Source organism: Strigops habroptila, chromosome 3 (assembly GCF_004027225.2).
Source record: "Strigops habroptila isolate Jane chromosome 3, bStrHab1.2.pri, whole genome shotgun sequence".
Lineage (NCBI taxonomy): Eukaryota > Metazoa > Chordata > Aves > Psittaciformes > Psittacidae > Strigops > Strigops habroptila.
In genome coordinates, this window is record NC_044279.2 from 26076680 (window position 1) to 26101244 (window position 24565).

A 24565-nucleotide genomic window follows, 5' to 3' on the forward strand; every position below is an offset into this window, starting at 1 on the left:
GAAATTTGCTTTTATTTTTTAAATGTTCTGGGAACTAGCTCTACCTGAGGAAAAGCTGGCATTGCAGCATCAGTGGTGTGACACTATTGAGGGGTACTGGGATCCATACAAAGCTACAAAGTCTCAGAATAGGCAGTATAGGAAGTAAACAAAGGCATCCTCCTTGAGAAACACCAGAATTGCCTCTATCTCGGTATTTCTTCAATGTTCTCTTCAGTGTGGATGAATTGGAAGGTCATTCAAAACTCAGAATTTTGCAATGCATGGAGTTTCCCAGGATGGATGCTGGAAACGAGCCTTTCCATACAAAAAATGAAAAGTTTGCAATTCTGCAATTAAAGGGGACTAGAGACAGGCTGAGAAAATTGGGGCTGTTCAGCCTGGAGAAGAGAAGGCTGTGTGGACACCTCATAGCAGCCTTCCAGTATCTGAAGGGGGCCTACAAGGATGCCAGAGAGAGAATCTTCATCAGGGACTGTAGTTATAGGACAAGAGGTAATGGCTTCAAACTTAAAACAGAAGAGATTCAGGTTAGATATAAGGAAGAAGTTCTTTACTGTGAGGGTGGTGAGGCAGTGGCACAGGTTACCCAAAGAAGTGGTAAATGCCCCAATCCTGGCGGTGTTCAAGGCCAGGTTGGACAGAACCTTGTGCAATGTGGTCTCACGTGAGGTGTCCCTGCTCATGGCAGGGGGGTTGCAACAGGATGATCTTAAAGTCCTTTCCAACCCAAACCATTCTATGATTTTACAACTTAGGAATGTAAAATTTCTTCAAAGAGTAGAGTCATCTAAAGCTCCTCCCTATTACAAATAGTCATCCAGTGCCTGACAGACTCAGCTTAAATCCCAGAGATTCAGGAGAAGCCACAAAGATGCAAAGTATAAAAGACAAAATTAGGCAGTCAAACTTGTGCAGGGGAAAAAAAAAAGGGGGGGGCAAAAAAAAGCACACAGAACTGCCCAACTGAAGTTTGAACACCCATCATCATGGTTCAAACTGCCCAATAAAGCAGTCCTGGAGGAGTTTCCACAGAAGATAAAAGAACAGAAGAACAAAAATATATTCAAGAAACAAGAAGAAGTAAATTAGGAGTGATGCTAGCAAACTGGGAACAGAAGAGGCTAAGGACGTAAAGTCATGAAAATGAATTAATGCAATCAAAGGATAGCATGAAAAAAAATACTAATCTTGAGCCAAGACAACCAAAAGAAACTAAGGAATGCCCTTTACACCTCCGAAGTTGAATGCAGGCAGAAGCAGGGATACTTGTACTGTAGGGGTATGCAGGGCAAAAATGTTTCTGAGCCTGAGTACTAAAAGTGGTTTGCACAAACAGTGGAGGTACACATACAGCCAAGTACTTAAAAAAGAAGCGATGAAGCCAACATACAACATAAGCACCTATATAAATAGGTATACAGACTGAAAAAAAGGAAGAGGGATTTAATTCCGATTGTTATTTCTTCTTCTTAATAAGTTTTCTTTTGCATGATGTACAACTGAAACTCTACAGTTCTATAAGACAGCAAAATTCAGAACTTTTATTCTACAAACCTGAACAAAGTCAAACACTGTAAGTGGAAGTAAGTCATCCAGTATTGCCGTATCCTTTGAAAATCTGTTAAGCATACCGCCTACGGATTGAGAAAAACAAGAAAGGAAAATAAAGTCAAGCATTTTAACACCCCAAAAATCCTACATTTATTACTTTAATAAAAAGAACGACTTTTTCTGAATACATAACATTGAGGATAAGTACAAGATTTTTTTCTATTACGTGCAATTCTGCTGCAGTTTAGTGGAGCTACAGCTTCTTTCCCCATGGAAGAATTTGGCTCCACAATTTCTGTTTCAACTTTCAGAATTTCGGAAAAAAAAAACCCAAACAAACTAGGAAAGTGTAATAAAAACAATGAAACAATTAAACAGGACAGAGACAGAGACACAAAGCATAAGGTCTGTACCCCTTATGCAGCAGGCTCTGCTGATACACAGATAATTTGCACAGCAGCATTTGTATGAGTTTGCACACCAGTTTCTTAGCTTCTGAGCAGAATTATTGTATTAATCACCAGGTAACAACAGAATTAAAAATTTAATGGGAAAATGAAGGAGAAACCCTATGCTGTATTGTCATTTACCAGCATCTCCTGTAATTTAGTAAGCAGCAGTAAGAAGGGTAGAGGGTAGGAATTTCATTTACGGTGGGAGATAGAACTTGTTGCACCAGTTATATAATGAACTCTGTATCAACTCCAGAGCCAAATTTGAATACGCATACCATTATTCACACTAACTGATGTTTTATGCCATTTTAGTAGCACTACTTACGAAATAAAGCACTATTTATCATCCACATCTGACTACTTGTCAGTCACCACATAGCTGACTATAGCTTTTCTATTGCAGTTTTAGACAAGGTCTATTCATTAGAAGCTATTCTAGTTTTATTGCCTCAAACAGTTAACAGTTCATTTTCTCTAACTTACAAGGTGATATTTCAGAATCAGAATTGACAACTGAAGTATGTCACACTTAAAGTACAATCAAGATTCATTAAAAGATTCACAAATTACTTAATCTGGCAAACTTCTAACATTCAGCTTGATTGAAACTGTAAATGGAAACCAGCAGTATCCTTTAACAGAATGAAAACTGTTTAATTGAAATGAAACCCATATACGAGTCAATCAGTTCCCATCTCAGTTACCTGATTTCCAAGAGTTGAATGTTGACATAGGTGCATGAAGAACTGCGTGTACCATCTTTTGATGAAGAGTTTTAGACGCTGTGATAAGCGTATGCACAAGGGGCAAACCTCTGAAGAGTCCCATAGCAAGCAAGGTATCTGCCACTCCCACGTAGATATAAACAATGTAGTAGGAGCTAGTGTTAGTGACAATCACAGGAGGTTTGTCAGAGGTACTGTTTTCTGATTGTGTTGCATTTGCTTTCAAGGCTATCCTGTTCGATGGAAATTAAAAATAAATGCATTACTGGAAATTGCATTTTTTTTCTCTTTTATTTTCTCTACTAAACAGTACTTCAACGATCATTTATTTAAAAACTATGTTAATGGTTAGTTATATATATTTCCAGTCACTTTTAAATATTGTCCTGTATGTCTGAAATGTAAATTATGAACTAGCCCACGATCCACTGAGGCAAAGTAACCCTGTCTGTGTTCAGGGGTCAAGGCAATAAATGGCTTATTCATCTCCTCAGCTACCTTTGGTGATTCAGGCACCTACTGGCATTTGTAGTAATTTCTGAAATTAGTTGCAATTGTGCAATGAAGGGGGTTTTGCCAAGATGGAAATTAAGCTCATGGTATAACTACAACCCCTCCAACAATTTTCCCCAAACTACTGTGAAAATGTACTGCTTTGGTAGTCCCTTGAAGATCTACTGCCTGCTAAATCACTGACAAAACTAGCCTAATCAAGGAAAACGCATCCACTTCTTCTAACAAGAAAAGAAAAAGGTTTAAGCATTGAAAAGAAAATAATTATTCTGGAAGTAAAATGCTTTAGGTGTACTGTAAAAATCAAAAACCTTAGTGACCAGTAGGTCATCAGCATAAACCCCTCCTCCTCATCAGACCTATGTCACCATATGCTTTCAGACTTAGTGCTGCAGGACAAAAACAGGGATCAAAAGCATTAGCCCAGGAAAAGCCATACTGCTGCTCTGTATGTTTTAACCTTCATCTGCCTGACCCTTTAACTTCTGGGAATTTTTCACAGGTGAGCAGAGGAAATTGTAAAAATGTACAGTAACTGCTCCCTTAAAATGTTCCTTAGCAAATGTCTCACCTGGCATGCTCTGAAAGCGATGAACCACAGTGTATTCAGGATAATTAAGTCCATGCAACTCTAGAGTCAGCTGACCCAGGAAAAGTCTTGTGTGCGTTATGTGCTCAGTAACACGGCACAAACAATTGGATTGTTAGCACTTAAAGAAGTACCGGCTTAAGATACCACCTACATGAGGGACTTAGATCATCCATCGCTGAACCATTTTATGGAATATAAGCTAGTGCCCATTCTATATAGAATTCTGGCTGAATTTATTATTTATAGCAAAAATCAATACAATGGAGACCCCAGGTTCTCACTACTTACGTTTTAAGAAACCATAATCCAGCAAGAGAAGCAGCTACCTGTGACCAAAGAAAACAGAGTCAATTTTTTTGTCTTGTCGCATTATGCACTTTTTTTTACTTATCTTCTTTTACTGACTTTATAATTGTTTTTAGAGAGCGCATTATAAATGGATGGAAGTCAAACTTCCCTGAAGCAAAAACTTTGCCATAACTGCTCCTCTTTCCACAGAAACTATTTAGTGCATCCCACCAGGAAAGCTACATTTAGACTTGTATTACAATCAGGATCTCAAGTGCCTAAATATTCTTTCATTGTTTTTTTACCCCACTATTAACAAAGGCTTGCTAATGCATTCCTAATGATAAGGAATATTCACTGTATGCTTTAACATATTTCAAGTTTTAAAGACTAATATTTCTTCCTAAAAGAGTCTCTCAATATCTTCAAAGGCAGCTATTCAAATACAAATGTCAAACCTTTAACACTGTTATTTTTGCATTGTTGTTCTTGCTAGCTGATACCTACATTTGATACAGCAAGTCGTCTGATATTTACATAATTCTCTACATAATCTATTTTAATACTTGTTAAATGTGGAATTGAACCATTCTTATTGTGAGATGCTTCAGTGCTCAACAGAAGCTTACTCTGTAACACAATTTCTTGTCTGTCCAGTGAGACACTGGAGATCTTCATGCAGTCCACCGCATTTCAGTCTGCTCTACTTCTGCCTATAATCTTTTTTCTAAAGGTTGACATAGTTTCTACAATACTCCTCCCATATATTTTTATGGCACTGGTACAGGAATATATTGCCATAATACCTCGCTACATAATTAATTCTTCTCCTTAGGAACCACTAACTTTTGGAGGTCTTACAGTAAATAACTCAAGATTGACCATGATGCCCTGAATTTAAACATTTGTGAGGATCAGGCTTCTTTCACAATAATATTTTCACATCTCCCAACAGAATTCTTTTCTCATCTTGACTCCTCACAACAGAGGAGTTTTTCAGCTGTGAAGATGAAGAATACTACAACATAGTAATAGAATAACTTCACAAAGCCTTTCTATATGTTTCCATTCATAACTGCTCTTCTTCTAGTTCAGCAATCCTAGTCTCTGCATATTACATCTAGGAAATATAGTTTTGAGCCACTTAAAAGAGCTACAAACACACACAACCCCACAAATCTAGGAAGAATGTACAACTGATGCCCTGTTTATGGTGATCTGTGTGGACTCACCTTGGAATCTACAATACAAAGCAATACATTCTAAATCTAAGGTAGTATCTCTAGCATTTCCACAACATTCCCACCCAGCTCTGAAGGGTGTCACAACTCCACTTTTAACTTATGTGTCACTGCTTTCTCAGTTCAGCTCTTGGATGCTCATCCCTAGCCTCTCTTCATTGTCTAGGTTTACAAGGGTACAAACTGTTAGCACAGGCCACATAACCACTTGGCACAGTATTTCATCTCATGTGCAAAGATTTGCTAAAGGTTATATAGTCTGTGCTATGGCTGAATATCTTCCAGCCCATTAATTTATCAATAGGCTTTTACTTAAGCAATAGTCATACTGGAAAGTTTAACTTAGATGGATACATTCTTTGTCACGAGATTTATTCTTCAATTAGAAGATAAGGCGTTTGAATTATTTAAAAAGGTTTTAGTCAAATTTAAAAGAAAAAAAAATTAATCAAGATTAGAAATGTATGCTGAATATACAGGGATACATTAAGTTAAAATTTCCTTTTTCCCTAAAACTCACATTTAGCTTTGCTATTGTAGGTTTACACAGGCATTTTCCACTACCATGAAAACAAAAAACTTACACAAGAACAGCTGTGCATCTAAATACTGTGTTGCTTCTGGAGGTGTGGTTTAAAAATTTGGGATCTCAAACTTGATCTAAGCTCCAGGCTTTATTCCTGGTCCAAAAGAACTAATTTAAATCACCTGTAACATAACATTAGTGTAGGTTCAGGATACCATCAATCATATCCTTCTCCACTCCTGTCCGTCATACTAGAAGTTTGAATACCACCACAGAACTGTTAAAAACCTTTCAGTGACACAATCAGCCCAAAACTAGTTCTAATGGTATTCCTAATGGATTCTTCTCTTCTTTCATTTCATGTTGAAAAATGCCAAGAGAAGTTGGTACCATATTTTATAAGCTGACATATGAATACAGGATCATTAATTTCCCAGTCTTCTCTCTGAAACATGCTCCTTCCCTCAGAAAAACACTTGATTTAGAATACTAGGTGTAAAAGAGGACACTATGAGATACTGTATATATGCTAAATGTCCTTCCTAAATTGGGAGACAAGTCAAATGCAGGAAATTCCTGTTATAAGAAAAATAGTCAGACTTGCATGATCAGACATGTTCTTCAGCACTTTTTCTGACAGTGTTTTCCACTGTACTTGGAAAAGTCTTCTCTGCATGCTGCAGGAACACCCCATCCATCTTTAAATGCTGTCACAGGCATTCAGCCCTCTGCATTACCACTCTTCTTTCGCTAGGAGCAAAGCTTCTAACTCTTTTTTGAAAGCAATTCTCCAGAATTTATGCATGTGCTCATAGAAAAAAAAAAAAAAGTAATTGTTGCTGTTAACTCCCCAAGGCTCTGAACAGTATTTTATAATGGAAAATGGAAGATTATTCACCTGTGAACAAGAGACCTGGATAGGACAACAATTCTTAGCTATGGTACCACACAGCAGAAAATAAGTGTGATAATTTGACTAGGTGGGTCTTCTGCTGCCATACACTTATCACTATCTTTGGTGAGAAATGCTCATTTAAGCAGTAGAAAAGTCATTGCAATATCATTTAACAGCAGTTGCCAAAAAGTGATACATACATGAGCTAATGCTAATAATCAGCTGATGCTTTATCCATTTACCCTTTTATCACAAAGAACAAAGTTTGAACAAATATCCTTTGTAGTAACATGACATCAAGCGCAGATTTTCTTACCTCAATTAAGAAGACAGTCACACACAAAATTAGAACAAATATCAAGTTTTTGTGGATGGTAACATATCTGAAGTAGGTATTCCATGTGGTAACAGTACCCATGCTTTCAGCATCATCAGTGAAGCATTCCTGTCGAAGAATTCGTAAGACCATACTAAGAATGATAATATCTATTTATAATTCATATATGAATTATAAATTATTATATCTATTTATAATTCATATCATATGAGAATTTCTGACACATGAATGCTGCTCTGCTAACTCAGTTCAAATAAATGAACTGCAGCGTTCAAACTGGCTGATAACGCCTAGAGAGGAAGGTACTGACAGGTTAAGTCATCTTTGATATAAGAAAACTGTTTAGAGATAATTTGAAATTTTCAGACAACACTGAAAGAAACAACCAAGATTTGTCCAGCACTCCTAGAAGCCCAGAAATGATTAATCAATAGCTGTTTTCTGTCAGTGGAGGTTCTTACTGTGCAGTTGAAGAAATTTGTAAATACTTGAGACTTTTGTTTGCTTTGTTGTTCTGGGTTGGTTTTTTTTTCTGCTGAGATCAATAAAGCAACAGAAAAAATGGGCAGTGCTGCAGCAAACTGGGAGTTTAAACATTTCTTGTAGACTTTTTTCCACCTAGTAAACTACTTCAGAAGATTTTTCCTATCCTGTGAAAATCAGCTGTCAGTTTTGAAAATGAAATTAGTTCATCATGACTGGTTGATAGTTATTAGAAAAAAGGAATTTTGGTCCAGTTCTTGTTAATAAAACTCAACCTTAATTGCATAATTTCCATCCATAAAACCAGAGTAAAATCCAGCTTATTCCTCTGTTCATTATCTGTACCAGAACATAAGAGCTAAGCAGTCTGACGAATTTGTCAAATTTGATCAAATCTCAGTTTTTAAAACTGTGCTACTATTTCAAATGTATTTCATTTTTTTCATGAGCCTTCACATTTCAAATGTCAATTTTACATAAATGTTTTAAAACAATGTTTTCCCATGTTATGGTTCCAAATTTCATTTTAGCATAATCTTAAAGGTAGATTAAATGCAGGAGATTAAAACTGTGCATTGAAATCCTCTACAAACAGCATTCGAAAACTACAAAAAATCAGGCAAAATATTTTTTTGAGGATTTCAATGATTTCAAGATGATATTTGAGTTAAAAAACTTTCACAGATATTCCAAAAGGATAATCCACAGGGAAGAACTGCATTAGGAGTGACATTGTCAAGTAGAAAAATATGTAAAGAGTACATTGCACTAAACTATCACCATATCAAAACCCAAGATGAATGTAAATCAACACACACCTTCAAATCCTCTTCACTGATTTCATCAGTTATGTCCAAGACACTGTCTCGAGACAAGCGCCTGGTGTAGATATCTATCTCAGAAGACAGGTTTGTCTGAGGCATCATAGACATTTTCCGAAATGTTGTACTTCCCTTTTTGGAAAAGTTTGGTCCATAGTTCACAGAGGAGCCTGTCATCAGATTTAACACAGATTGCCTCCTCCGACCTTGCAGCATATGGTCAGTGTTTAGCACATTACTCCGAAGCAGACCTACATCTCCCTGTTCCAAGTCAGGTACCAGTGAGAGCCTCCTTTCCGGTGGGTCATTGTGGCCATCTTCTATCCCATTGACCTGCATTCCATTCTTCTGCACTACTGAGAACTTCCTCCCTGCATTAAGGGGGTTAATAATTATAGAGTTTTTCCTTTTGTCATTAAAATCTGATGTCTGTTTAAAAGATTGTTTCTTGGTTTCATTTCGTGATCCCATGCCTTCTCCTTCAATTGAAAATCGTCGAAGAGTCTCGGTTAGTATTGAATTTCTTCTCTCTGCACTGAACTGATCAAAAGAATCAAATCCCATCAGCTCTGAGCTGAAGTCTGGCCGTTGACCCTGAAGTTCAGAAAATGTTCCATAGAAATAGCAGCTCCCCTCATGTAAAATTAGTATTTTGTCAGCAATCCTTAAATGTTCCAGTTTTGAAGTAACTAAGATCCTAGTTTTATTCGCCATCAACTTGCACACACAGCTATAAAAGATGAAAGCATTAAAAGTTAGATTTTTTCCTTCATGATTAAATATTGCTTACACTTCTTTCACTTTCAATCTATTTCCTTTTACCTGCCCCCTCCCAGTGTGTGCAGCCTTGGGCGCTCCCTCAAACTACAAAGGAAGCGGTAAGGCTGAGATGTGTAAAGGGTGAGTACTTTTATCACAGTAACCAAAAAAATGGGGGGAAAATTTAATCATTTTCAGGTCAATCCAAAAAGCACAGTTCAGCATGAAAATTAAATACTTCTTTTCATCTTAGTGTCACTTAGATCTTCTGCTACCAAACTTTAAAGTATTAGCTTGATTTCAAAACATCAAACTTACGGTGACTGAAAAGCTCATGGATAACAGTGTTTGTGTCCTTACTCTTTCAAGCTTCACCTGCAGGACAAGCCAAAAGTCTTTGTCTTTGGCCTACCTGCTGCCAGTCTCCTGGTAAGTGGGCACTTTCAGGTGACCAGTCTTTCAGTGATTAGAAAAACAAGACATAATACAGCTTTTTGTAAAAATTTATACTTACAACACAGGTAAGTGTTTTAAAATGAAAGCCTTTCTGGTAAACAGACACACCAGATATAAAGCCATGCTCTCTGGGAGTAATAGATTATAGCAGGCTCAATATGTTGAGATGGAAGAGGGAGCATTAATGCTCACACCTGGCCCAGGCTTGTCCCCAGCACAGTATGCTGTCCTACTGCTAACACAAAATAGTCATGAGAATGCCTTAAAATAAACGGCCCTAAAAGGTATAATTTTGATCACTTCAGGATTTTTGTATTTTTACTGAATTCCTGTTCTTGGTTTTACTTTGTGCTGCTTGCTTAAATGCAATCTATCAAACATACAGTACCTTTCAAATATGTCTTTTTCTGTAAAAATGTCTAAATGCCCAAAAGGAGAATCCAGGAGATACAAATCAGCATCTTTGTACACTGCTCTGAACAGAGAAAATGGAAATGACATTATCTTTCACAAGTCTTATAAATTTACACAAATACAACTTAAAGAGAATGCCTTTACAGTTTTTGTCTCAGAAACTTGTAACTTTTCGACAGCATCAATGTGGAGCTGGAGTTCAGTGTTAAATGTGCTTTTAAGACACCTTTCAGTAAAGCCTTTCCTTGCTGCAGACCACATTACAAACCAACTTGGTTTTCCCTTAATTTCTGTCAATCAAAGGAAGCTACAGAGCTGCCTCTATATAAGTTACTCTAAAGACCTGTTTATGGCCTGAGTCTGACAGTCCCCATCAGTGTAAAATGGCCATTTAAATGGGAATTTAGTACCTACTGCAATGCCTACTGATACCTGAGGGAATACTACATAAATGTAATTAAGTGTGTGAAAAGACTTAGGTCTCAGCACTTAGTTTTAAAAGTACTTCAAAACAACTGGTGAGCAAAGACAAGTGTATGAGTGAGCCATGATCTTGCAAACATTATCTGAAATGGAGCTGTACAATAGTTTGTCTTCAGGACATGAAAAACTATTTGTAGCATTAGGACCTTAAGCTTTATGTGCCTGAACATGGATCACTGAGACCTAAACCTGTGGTTAAGAGGGTTTTTTATTTCAAATCAATTTCAACGGAAGTTCAAAAAGGCCTCTTATCTACTTCTGTTAGTATGAAAATCATGAAGTGATATGAATCAGGGTGTAATTAGTAAAGAAAATTTGGACAGCTGCATTTCGGTACTTTTTAAAGTACTCTAAAATGAGTTTTAAAATCATTACGTTAAACAATGTGAGAATATTTAACCACCAGGAGAAAAAGCCCTCAATAATAGTATATTATGTTAATGAACCAAACAACTTTATTGAAAAATCCTCTGTCACGATGGATTTCACTGACCATACATTATGATGTAGTGGCTGCACAACAACAAAAGTTCATACTGTTCTTGGCACTTTTCTCAACAAAAAGTTTGCATTTTTTTTTTCCTGGAATAATAGCAGCACTCAAATTATTGCTATAATTGGTATGTTGGGCTTAGCAGCTATACATGACCGCCTTTAGGGTACCAGGCCAGTGAGGTAGCTCAGACCCAGGGCAGGGGCTGTTTTTAACCCTTGATTTTTTCTTTCCCCCTGTTACAGCTGTAAGACACTGACAAAGCTCTGTAAGAAAGATGGACTTAGGCAATCTCTATCAGCTTCTCATGACTGCTGGGTGATGGCACTTCCAGCTGGGAGTCTCATTTCACATGACACTGCACATGACACACCAGAAACGTGCATGCAGCCAGTCCAAGCAAATAACATCCAGCTTATGAGCAGTGCAGATAGGGCTGTAATCCTAAATTTCTCTTCTAACTTTCTTAGAGCTTTATCTGCAGCCCACACCTCAACCACCTGCACACCTTGCAGCATGCTGAGCTTAGACGGGAGCCCAAACAAAATGTAAAGCAGATACAGCCATGCCTTTGGGAGATTTAATTGTTTTTTTAATAATAATTATGTAGCTGACAATAAATGTATTATATCAGTTCTGTGACCCTCTAGTAAATGAGCTGTGACTATCTGAAAAGTGACAGACGTGATTATCCATAGAATCTGGGAAATATTTCCTTAAATGTTGAATTTTAAATGAAAATCTAAGTAGGTTTTGTTGGTTGGGGTTTTTTGCTCTGAAAGCTTGACAGCTCCTTCCCTTCTCTCTTACCACATATATCAGAACCACCCATACGCCTCTTCCCTCTCACAAATTTGCTAGAAAGATCCACACTGAAAGCCTCTCTGTGTTAATGAACCTATCTTTTAGCCTTATGCAGATATGCACGTCTTTCTTGGGATACCAGTGTGGATCATCATAATGTGATTTAACTTCTACCCAGAGTTTCTGAGCATGGGAACCACCACAATTTGCACTTGGCACAGAAACAAATGGGGCCATTTACACATCAGAGCTGTCATTACTGAACCTCTGATGATGGCTAAGTGATCCCACTGAAACACATCGCAAATTTGCTATACAAACACCTACGTTATTGTTCTGCAGACCTTTAAAATTACTTACTAACGTTGGAAGGTCAAACAGACAAGGCCAGATTGTTATTCATAGGTACTGACTAGCCATTGCTTTCCTAACCATTCTATGATTCTATGATTCCACTTTTTCTTTTTACAACAGAAAAACCAAAATTATTAGCAACATTTTTTGAAACATGGAATTTTTTTCATCTGGAATCTTTTGTATGGATTTCTTTGGTACTTAGAAAGCTACACTTACAGGTCTAAATCTCCAAACACATCTTGCACCAGTGAGTGAAAGATTTATGTTCAGCTAAGCCATGGCACACATCTGACATAAACTGTTAAAATTCAATAAAGAAACATGCAGGTGTATCACAAACAGTCACATAACAAAACTCAGAATTCTGAGAGTAATATGAAGTTCCTGATACACCTGGAGGATATTTATTTAACAGTACTTGGTCCACATGTATTTAAGTGCTCAGTCATAATAATTTCTTTATACAAGAAACAGTACATTACTGAGCAAGTAAAATACCTTGCTAGTGAGATTCGTGCTCGCTGGCCTCCACTCAGAATGATTCCACCTTCACCCAGCACTGTATAATCTTTGTCTGGGAACTTGGAAATGTCCTGTTAACATTTTTTTAAAGAATTAGACATGTATTTTCCATATCCAAGAAACTCAGGTTACAGACTGGATAGAAGCATAGCGTACAACAGTGTACAGACAGGTTAGACAGAAGTTGTAAAAAAAACCTCCCACGGAGGTTTATTTCTTTCATTTGTTTATGTAATCAGAAATGGTGATAAAAGAAAACATGTAATTTTACTGCAGAGAGCAATCATGAGCTGCAAGATCTCAAGAATAAATATTTGTCTTGATTGTTAGATCTCCATAAAAGCAGAGAATGTACCTTCATACAATATCAATCCAAGATGTTAACTGTTCGAGTTTTCTGTCAAGTAACAATGACAAATGCACTTGCCACTGAAGTTAGAGAGAGCAAGAAGCTAACTCTGGATCTGAGCTCTTCAGAACCCAGAGAAATTAATACTTCAGGTATGTTCATTAAAAAAGGCTTGCACAAAATTCCTAGCCAGGAATGCCAGGAATGCTCAAGGTTTGCAAAAGGTTTGGGAGCCAAGTTCCGCTGCTTGGGCTGTATGTTACTTACAACTCATGATTATGCTAAAAAAATAGAAAATACCATTTCACTCTCATGTGAGACAGAGAAAGGAGTAAAGGACATCCTTGTGCCCCACTGGCAGAGGTGGCCAGAAATTTTCTTGAGGAGAGTATTTAGCACCAAAACTGATGATCCTTGTAAACCACAATAATTCATGGAAGTGGAGACATGAGAAATGGCTTGTGTGCCTGAGGGCTGTCTAGTTTTAATACTCCTACAGTTGCTCTAAATCCTGCCTTCAAGTCTTCCCTGGCCTATGTCTTTAAGCCACTACAGTGACACCACTATCACTGTGGTGGTGGTAGTTTCAGGGCACTCTTCCCAGAAACATGGGCTGATGACCTCCCTGTGCCCCAGGGCACCAAGGTTTCCAGCAGGTGTGACTCCAGGGTAGTTTGCCATGTGCAAAGCTAGGAGCCCTGAGCATCCTAGAAGGTCCCAGTGCCTGTGCTCCCCAGTCGACAGCCCCGGACTGCTGCTCTCACTGCCTATGCGTGCCCTCCTGCTCCCAAGACAGGGATCCCCCACAGCCAAGGAAGCTGTCCAAGACATCTGATACCAGACAAAATCAGCTCCAGTGTTCTCATGCTTTACAAAGATTTTTCTTTTAGTACAGCTTCTGGAGGAAAAAAAGTGGTATGCAAAATCTCTCAGAAAGTGCGCTGCTGGGAGCAGGCTTTAGGGAATGGTGTGGAAAAGGCAGCCTGATTTGGGGTCTCTCTTCCCCCAGACAGCCGAGGGACATACAGGAACTCTGCTTTTTGCATGCATTCCACAGCACCCACAGAAACCCTGTGGCATCTGGGAAAAATACCAGAAGACATATAAAGCACTTCCAGTGCAATCCGACTTCAGATTCTAAGTTGAATTGCTCTCTAGAAGTTTGCATTTCATACAAAGTCAGATAGAATCCAATTTTGATCACCCCAGCTGTGGTTTTGATGGTTAATCACTCTCTGTTGGGCAGCCTTTTGGCAATCCAGGCCTCTGAGATTTTGCAGAGTAAATAAATAAATAAAAACCCTTCCAGATAAATGTTTCCTTCTTCCTCCCCTGTAAATTGCCCTGACCTCAGGAACAGAGTGAACAATGCTGTTCACCCCTGGATCAGTGACAGACAAAAGGTCCAGCCACTCAAGGACTAGAAATCGACTGCCTGGTCTGTCAGGAAATGGGAGATTCTCCCAACTCTTTAATTTGATAATAGCGTTTACTTCCTGACTTAGAGGATTCTGACCTTAAAATCAAGATGCTCTTATGCATGGAAAATCTATTGCAGGTGATTTTTAAATTCTTCTCATGTTAACTAGTTATTTCCCTCTTGTAAAACGAGAGCCACGCAAGCAAATACCTAGTACTAGCAGAACAGCTCAAGTATTTGAAATAGGAGGGATGTGATAAACAATGTCAGCAACATTTTTAAAAGAAGATTTTCTGAATAAAAGCATCTTGCTATAATAGGTCACATGTATTTAGAAAGAACATGTGAAATTCTTGCACAAAAGCTTTTCTGGCATCTATTTGAGACAACCTGCTCAGATACTTGTGGTTTCACGATGCACGCAGGAGCCATGTTATTCATCTGTAACTTTGACATTTACCCAGTATCTTCACCTGAACTTTGGGATTTGTGTGGTTAAGTATCTAGGTGTCTAAGCTGATTTCCACTGTTACCCATTTCTACCAGCACTGCTGCCTGTAATGGTGCTGGTGCCACTGCTGTTTCCCTATTCTGCTTCTTCCAGAAAAGCCCAGGTGAAGAACTGGGCCCAGTGTATCCCCGCCTGCAAACAGGGTAAAATCCTAGCCCTATTGAAATTAATGCCAGGGCTCCTATTGTTTTAAATAGTGGTGGTATTTTGTCAGATATATTTCTTTGCAGGTGTGTCAACATGGAATTTTAATCAGACTTCTAATGAGTTCCCCTTCTGCTCTCTTCTACCCTTCACCTCAGGATAATATATGGCATGGAACAGACAAAGAACTTTTCAGGCTGTAATCATCGTAATTAAAAAAATGTTTAGTAATTTCTTTCAAAGGCGTAAACAGAGTGATGAAGTTCAATAGACACACAATGCTATTTGTTGGAACGTGCATTACCTATTGTAAAAAAGTACATAGGGCTGGTCCAAACACATCCTTGCTGTCATTTTATGCAGGAAGCGAAATCAAGCCAGGGACAAACCTCATGTAATGATGCTGAACGGCACAAAACCCAGCACATTAATGAAGTGCCCACTGGATTTTCTTTAACATATCTATTTCTAAATTATTAAATTGAGAAGCCTATTGGTAAATATTCAGAGAAGAAACTCCCCGCAGTTCTCAAAAGCATTAATTATTTTTGTGGGTGCTTCTAATATCAGGAGCTAACAAATCTCAAGTTGCACACCCAAGGAGAAGACACCCCTTTAACATCTCTTTGCATTTTTAACAATGTAAATGTCATATTCATCTACCTCAGCAGCAAAGGTATGACCCTCATAATACCTTTAAGCTTTGTATGGAAGAAAATAGCCAAGAGGGTTTAAGGTAATATCTCTTTTCAGGGTGAAGAGGCAATACGGTCTCGTTATATAAAAAGGAAACCTCAGAATGTACTTCACACTCCAAGTCTTTTCTGTAGAGACTGTTTGTTCATAAAATCATTTTATAAACCATTAGCAACAATTACGATAATAAAGCATGACAGAAAATAAGTTTCTAAGAAACATGCCTTTCAGCAAATAGTTGCTTTATATATCCAAGGCTACTCAAACTACTCGAGCAGTTCCAGTGATAGAACATATATATTTTACTTATGAGGCTCCTCTTCCTTAAATATGTCCTTAATGATGTAGTCCTTTGATCTTCCCTCTCCTGCCTTCGCTCCAAAAAGATAAAACAGTCTTGAAACTGAATGGAACAGAGCAGCAGTCTTGACTCTCTCCATTTCACCTTCACTAACCCTTTCCCTGTTTCAATTCTGTTTTTTCTACAGTTCCAGTTTCTTTGCCATCTTTATCCCCTTCCTTTTCTTCATTGTCATTAACATTGCCCATGTTTATTTTCATAGTCGCCAGAAAAATCTCCCCATTCACATTGCTACCTCCTTTCTCACCTATCAAAGTACTCCCTTTTTCGTCTTCTTTCTCTCTTTACTTTAAAGAAGCTGCCTCTGAATATACTTTGCAATTCCCCTTCTTTAGTGTAAACTACTTGCAAGAAATTAGAAGAAAAACAATGAATTCTTTATTGTACAAAATGCCAAGTAAAGCTGAATAGAAGTTAAATAGAAACAGCACCAAGGGTTTCAAGCAGGAGCTGCAATACTCTTACACTCTATTTGATAATTTTTGTCTTTAGTTATAAGATGAAAATTTATTGTTACCTGCTTTGACACTAACATACTAACATAATTACTGCTGCACTTCCAAGCCATCATATCCAATTCTAATATGACAACGAGGAGAAATAGAAACAAACCTCCAGATTTCAATTCAGTGATTACTAAAAATCTTTAGATAATGAATTTGAAACTTCATTTTGTAGAAAGTGTAACTTTCAATTTGCCCTGATTTTCAGGGGGAAAAAAAAAAATAATCTTGGAAGTAAGACAGATACAAACTATACTGCAAAAATTCAAGTTTTAAAGTTCTGAAATCAAGTCTTGTGTTTAAGACATACCTACTAGTGAACATTTCTGTTAATTTTTAAAAGATGAAGAATTTTCAGTAATTTTTTATATGATGCTTTTAGGTAACCAGCTTGAACATACCTGAGTCCTCATTTTCGTGGCCAGAAGCCAGAACACCAGATCTCTTTAAAGTATTTCAAATCAGAAATTACTTTTTAAAATTTTACTTTATTTAGGAATCTCTCTCTGCCTATGATTCCTGAACCTGAGGCTTTTGTTAGATTTCAGATGAACCATTTATGAAGGATTCATGACCCAAAGGCATAAGCTTTGGTTTTGTAAAAGTTTGCGACCTTGAGCAGAGTTTCAGGCTCACCCAAGCCTCACATGAACGCTGGCAAAACTTGCTTTCTCTATGGTGAAACATTCCCATGGAGCAGATTTCTGAAACATGAAGTAGTCAGTATGCTGTGTGTGGGTAGATTAAACACAGCATAAGGGAATTAAATACAATTCCAGAAGTGACACGAAGACAGGACAACATCCAAGGTAATCACTCCAGAGTCCTGTACCTAAGACAGGGAATGGAGTGGGGAGAGTTGTCTTGACTGAAACAGGTTTTTAACTAAACGATATCAACACAGAACATTGTAGAGGGGCTTTGTTAAACATATTTACTTGATTATTGATAAACCTCTTGAAATCAGTGTATTTGGGAATTTGAGTCCACTTTTTTCTCTAATCGAGATGCTCCCCTGCTATAGAGAAACTGTGCTGGCTTATTTACTTCTAGTTCCCCAGGGAACTCAGTGTGTCAGCAGTTTCTGCTGACCTGACCATGATTCTGGGCCACAGACAAGGATTTCGGTTAGAGGAGTCTGCTCATGCCAGTGGATCATACCAGTGCAAGGTGGAAAAAGTATAAAGCGCTTTTGGGCCCACACATCTGAGATGCAGTGGCTGTAGTAGGAGATTTGACATGTTATGTGGACTTTCTGCCTGCAAGAGGCATTTATGCTATTTTAGCTGTTTACATTAGGATGAGATGAACTTCACCTTGACATGCCTGTTGCTCTCCCCAGCTATGAAGAGAGGCCAAGGAACTTTCTCTCACGTACTTTACACTGTGGACATGCACATGATTAGGTAACCAAGCTATCTCTTAATATCCTCTTGGAGAGAATTACCTACTACAGAGCACTGAGTTCCAGACTTGAACCCGTATTGTTCCCCTCTTCTGCACACTTTGTAATCTGCACTTTGTAATCCCTCGTGAAAAACAGGCATAAAATCAGGGCACAAAGTATTTCATTCACTGACATCATAACCTCTCAACTCCTACTGATTTAGTTATCTGCCCAAAAGAAACGCCCAACCAACCAACCAAAACCAAACAACTCCCAAACCAGCACAGATAAAACGGGGAGGAGCAGTACAGTGGGATGAAAGGACGTGTGTTCCTGTTTCAGGGCATCCTTGACATTGCAGTGAACACATCGAACATGTAAGAACACAAACCAAGACTTGGCATATTGTCTGTCTCTCTCTCTAACTATTCTCTCTATAATTTAAGTTCATAGATGAAAATGAATCACCTGTACTCCCTGTAAAACCACCTCAAGAAAACACAGGATCTGGCCCAAAATTTCTTTAGTACTATTGTATGATATGATTTCACCTGGAAACACTTCCTCTATTTGCATGCCATGTTAAACATTATATTCATGAGCAGCTGGTGGCTCTCAAATCAGAACATGTGTTTACTTTGAGAGTGGTAATCTCTTAAGGGTAGTTTGCCATTATGTATTTATGGCCTCTTGGGTAACTATTGAAGGATCAAATGAACTAACAAGGTGGAAAAATATCTATCCTACATTGCAAAAAGGTAAAAACAGAAATCATGAAAGTATGATTTCAAAACTTATGAATTACTGAACCACTTCAAATAGGATATGATGCTTTTTGATTTTTTAACAAGAAAACTATAACAGACCTGCTTCTACAGTCTTGACTGGAGGAATGCATTCTCTTAGGATGATTTTGTTCAATGTTAACAGCATTTAGACACCATTTCAACTGTCCAAAGGTTCTGCCTTTTTAACTTAGCAAGCGCTAAAACCAAACAAAAATCCCATACCCTGTATATAGTTGGCTATTAATACCGACTTTGTACCGTGAAATTCTGAAAATCAAGCCATGTTCCATCACCATTTTTCATTACATCAGTAATAAGGATTTTCCAAACCCAACTGGCTACTCCTATAAATTCCTATTTCTATTCTTGTTATCCCTTTCATGACATTAATACAATCCTTCAATCTCCAGGGAAGTTACACTTGTGGAATTACTTCAAATTTAATAGCAGGTTTCCATAGACATATAAACTCATCCAGTTCACATCTCCCCATGGCTTCTGCTATTGAGCAATGAGAATAAAAATCAATCAATTATGCAGAATGGTTTTTCAGTGTTCAATTTGTTCAAATTTGGTCCTTAAAGTGCTAGGCAAAAGTTCACCTTCTCTTGCTAATTGATTTTTATCATGAATGTGATGAAAAGTACATGATAAAAAGGGTAAAACACCTTGTTAAAAACAACAACAAAAAGAAGGTAGCATAAGCCAAGGCATCACCAATTCATCTTATCTTACTTTTTGACTACCTTTAAGCTTTCCTATGGGGACCATGTATAGGAAATGAGTTCAGAACCTGTGCCAATTACACCTTGGCATCTCTCTATCACAGTATTGCAATATAAGATTTTAAAGGTAATAGGTTTGTGGTAATACCTGCATACTCAAAATTAAACCCATTCACACAATTTATTTCAAAAAAGCTTCTGGATAAAGGACAAACGGTAAGGACTACTGATCAGTGCTGGAATTGTTTGATCTAGAAGTTGAAAGCCTTCACTTCCACCGGTGCTAAATGGGAGCTTCATTTTAGAAGACATGTTAAATCAGGTGCTCACTCTGCCTGCTTCGTAAAATACTCACTATTTCTGGAGTAAAGGAAAAAAGAGGACGAAGGCAGTGGAGAAGGAACAAACAGCCCTTCTTCCACGCCTTTTTGTAAATAATGTTTCACAGAATGTATCATGTCATTGAAATGTACTGGTCTTCACTTGAGTTCATCATCACACAAGAATAAGGGCAGTGTCAATGCATCACTTATATCTCACTGCAGCCAAATTTAGTTTATGCTGGGCTTTCAGAAATAATTGTTGCCAGTGAGACTGTTTTTATTGGATATCTAGAACGTCAAGACAGCTCTTATTTACAGTCCCTTTATCTCAACTCCAAAGCAGTACCTCTTTTGTTCCATTTCATTCCATTGCTCTCAACCTCTGCCCGTTTCCAAATTCCAGTAATTAGAACAATGTTGTAAAACATGATTTTACCTCCTGTGATGCCCTACTTACCCTCAAAGGAAAAATATCATAGAATCGTAGAACAGTTTGGGTTGGAAGGGACCTTCAAAGGTCATCTAGTCCAACCGCTCTGCAATGAGCAATGGTCCAACTAGATCAGGTTACCCAGAACCACATCCAGCCTGGCCTTGAAAGTATATAATCAAGAAATGGAATTATAATCAAATTTTGAATCATTTTACACAAATAAAGCAGGCTACACTACCATAAAAATACACACGTAAGCTGTACAAACAATCAGACATTGAAGTAATCTCTTCAGAAAAGTGGTGGACACCCCAGTGTTGAGTGTCCTAGTTGGGACACCCAACTAGGTGTCCCACGGTTGCTGGGACATCTAGTATAGGTCATGCTTTGCCAAGAAAGGTTGGACCAGATGATCCTTGAGGTCCTTTCCAACCTTGTAATCTACGAAGTTTAAAAAAGTACCTTGGGCATGCTTTTACTGATGCACATAGAGATGTATCTGAGAACCCTTCTCATGCTTCTTCAGTATCATATGCCTACACAGTAACCTCCTGCAATTGTGACAAACAGTGGAACTTAGACTTGACAAACTTCCCTCACTGAAGTTTTGACACACAACTGTCCTCCATTGTGGATCCTTTCAACAATTCAGATCTCATACACTTGTACAGGGTTGCACTGTGGTGTCCCTTAACCTTGGTATGACCACGTGCCAGGGAAAGCTACAGAGCAGAGCTGTGAGGACCAAGGACCATGAATTAAACCTATGACACTATACTGCTGCCGTAAGCATGCCATCAAATGGGACTATGCCTTGAAGAGCCCATATAAGAACTAGACTCAGCAACAGACCTATATTCAGGTGGAATATATAACTATCTAGGAAAGTTGCAGGGAAAGGGGCAAAGTGAACTCCCTTAGGCAAAAACCCTCTGGTAATTCTCCTTGCTGAAGAATGAGAACACACATGACCCCAGTTCAACAAGCACTAACCCTCGTCATAATAAACCCTTAAAAGGTCACACTGGTGAATAAACAGGGAATTAATATTGGAAATCCATCCTTCAATCTGCTGTAGTAAGTCCTGTTCAGTAACTAAGATGTGAAAACTAACAAGACTAGAAAGCATAATAATAGGAATAAGGTAATGTATTTGGCTTCCTTCCAGACCATTCTGCTTTCTTTTCACGCAAGCCCAATTTATTCAGCTTCAGTCCAGAAGAAAACATCCTTATAGGTATCAAGCTTGATCTCAAATAATGAACCCTGCTAGGAGGTGAAACATATCATTCCACACCAACACAGATCAAAGCTGGCTTGACTAAGCCTGTTCGGAGAACGAAGCAGCTACAGCCTACTGAGACACCAAGCCGTCCCACCAACACCACGACACCAAGCCACCCCACCAACACCAAAACTCTGAGCCATCATTAACTGCCTTCTGCTATACGACGAGTCTGGGTTGGGAAGCCTCTCTGGGCAAGGACAGTTTTGAACTGCTGAAGCCAGTTGTTTCTGGGAGCTTTGGCACTAACTACAACTTTTATGATGGGAGTTAAGGACTATTCCCTTCAGAAAGCCTGACACAGAAGTTGTTAATTCTCCTGTCTTCACAAGCTTTCAAAGAAGATTTTCAGCAAACCGAAGTCCAAACACAAGCTGAAATGGCCATAAACATATAAGAAAAGATTAATTTATTGCTTAACTATACCCTGCTCTGAGATAAAGCACAGTAACCTCATCTCATTTTTAAACAGACTGTCTATTGTTTTCCTGCTTAATTGGCACTAAAAGAAAATATATTTCACTGTGTGGCCTACAGACAGATCCTGTTCAACACAGTTAAATATTTATTGTTTTCATCTACATGTTACAGACAAAATGCCCGATCTTAAGGCATAGCAATAAGGGTGCAAAGGTCTAAAAAGCTGGCTCCTTTTGTATCTTACAATGTGAAAAGATATCTTTTCCTATCCTGGCAACATCAAACACACACAAGGACATTTCCATGTCATTGTACTAATTGTGGGCTACATGTCACATAAAGATCAATCCTGCACTAATTTCTAGTGTAAGAATTTTCAATACGCACACAGAAAACCCCAATTTTAGTCAAGATTTTCCTCTAAATAATTCAGGTTTCTGACTTCTAATTCAGAGTTCTAATTATCCCTGGGGCTATTCATGAATTGCAAAAGAAAAGAGGAAAACAGGTTGATTTCCAAGATTGTAAGGAAAAGTTTCTTTATGGAGAAGAATGTGAAAAAAGTTTTATAAGAATACTTTTTACATCATTTCTTCAACATTAATATGTTTACCCAGGTTTTTAACTATCAAGGAAGACTGAGAAGGCAGACACCTTGTAATATCTGAGCCAGCTTATTTAGCTCCTGTTGTATAAACTACCAGAACTGGCATGGTCAATCTATCTCCCAAGGAGCTGACAACAGGCTCACTTGCGATTCCAAAAATCTGGGATGCGAGGCTGAGTTCCTTAAATCTCAGAAATGTCTCGCTTACTTAAAGGTTCATTCCCTGACTTTTCCTTTGAGGTTTTTCACTTCGGTTGGGTCACAGGTCTTAAGAATTCTAGATGACTGACCTCTTCCAGCTGGCAAGCTTTGATGACACTCTTGTATCGGTATTCATCATAGGATATACCAAAAATTATGTTTTCTTTTATTGTTCCAGGCATGATCCAGGAGACTTGAGGTGAAAAGGATATCCTTCCACTGTGTTTAATTTTACCTTGTGAAGGCTCCAATTCTCCCATTATCAGCATCAGAAGAGAAGTCTGAAAATTCATTAACACTTGGTTAATACATCTGTACAACCACAAGAAATGCTAAACAAAGGGAGAATGACTCTGCTAAGTTACTTAAATGGTACATTTGTCTTGTAAAGAGTGTCCCTATAAGTTCTGATCTAGTGCAGGCTGCAATTAGTGGAGATTTTCATGATACATATGGTTCTGAAAAGGCCTCTGAAATGAGAGAAACTTCATTCAGTGAACAATAACAATTGTGTACTACCTTGAAAAAAAGGCATGCTGCTGCAAAAGTATGTATTATTATATGTAATAATATATTTTTTGACTAACCTTCCAGTAATTTTACAAGGTAAAAATGTAAGTATATGTGAGACACATACAGACATAAGTTACTAGTATTTATGGAGAATGTTATTTGATTTTTAATGTTGTCAGTAGCTATTTTGTTTGTTCTTTGTACAAGACAATTAACGTTTACAATTTGCTAGTGTTCATAAGCCTTTTATCTGTATTGCCTTGAAAAATGCAATTTCTTCGTGTATGTCTACACAATTACTCAAACTACTCAGTGTGATCTGAATTTTCCTCTATATCTTTTAACTCATTTACGTGAATACATGACCTAGGTGTATTTACTATTTCCCTTCATAAAAGAATTGATAGCAATTTCAGTACTGACATGTTATAATTTCAAAGTTAATCAGTAGCTTGTAGTAACCTTGTCACACATCACTGCCTACTAGATCAAAGAATAGAATTGAGAAATACAAGGAAAAATATGTTACAGAGCCATTCCAGTGGTGTTCTTATCACTAATAAACAGTCAGCAAAGCTGGGACGTAACAGCCAAAGATCTAAATATCGGTCTAAGTCACAGTTTAATGCTGTCAAGCCCAAAGATCCTTTGACAAGTTATACAATATGCGGTGGAGTCTCACAAGATTCTTTCCATTAATATCAGAATCTAACTTTCCCAAAATGCTGAGTAAGAAGTTTCTGATCTTGCAAGGGAGAGACGCTTAGTGTGTGTTTAACACTGGATGTTAAACTACTGTATCTGATGCCACATAACATAAATGGAAAAAAAAAACAAAACAAAACCACCAAACCCAACCCTATCTGATATTGAAGCAGTATTAAAGAGCTGATGTTGGGCTTCGTACCCGTTATAGATAAAGTAAGTATGCAGTCTGTTTCACAGGCCTGACAGTTCCTGGAATATACAGTAACAGCCTTAAGCAACATGAAGGAAGCCATAAACTATCAGAATGTAAGGGAAAGAGAATTTTTTTTTTTTTTTTTTTTTTTTTGAGGGGAGTATGGAATCTGTTTTGGGTTTTTAAAAATCTTTCAGATAATATTACAAGCCTTTTATCTTTATTGCCTTGAAAAGCGCAAATTTGTTGTATGTATATACTCAAACTGTTCACTGTAATC

General features: G+C 37.8%; 1 protein-coding gene across 1 annotated transcript in view; it reads right to left on the reverse strand.

Annotated features, from left to right (window-relative positions):
* CFTR (CF transmembrane conductance regulator) overlaps positions 1–24565 on the reverse strand; it is a 78653-nt gene that overhangs the window by 31534 nt on the left and 22554 nt on the right. Inside the window, exons 11-18 of the mRNA XM_030478269.1 lie at positions 22961–23152; positions 12695–12789; positions 10034–10120; positions 8428–9160; positions 7106–7234; positions 4128–4165; positions 2714–2967; positions 1558–1637 (exon numbers count right to left, since the gene is read on the reverse strand). Coding sequence (XP_030334129.1) covers positions 1558–1637; positions 2714–2967; positions 4128–4165; positions 7106–7234; positions 8428–9160; positions 10034–10120; positions 12695–12789; positions 22961–23152 — 1608 coding nt within the window. The remainder of the gene's footprint in view (positions 1–1557; positions 1638–2713; positions 2968–4127; positions 4166–7105; positions 7235–8427; positions 9161–10033; positions 10121–12694; positions 12790–22960; positions 23153–24565) is intronic.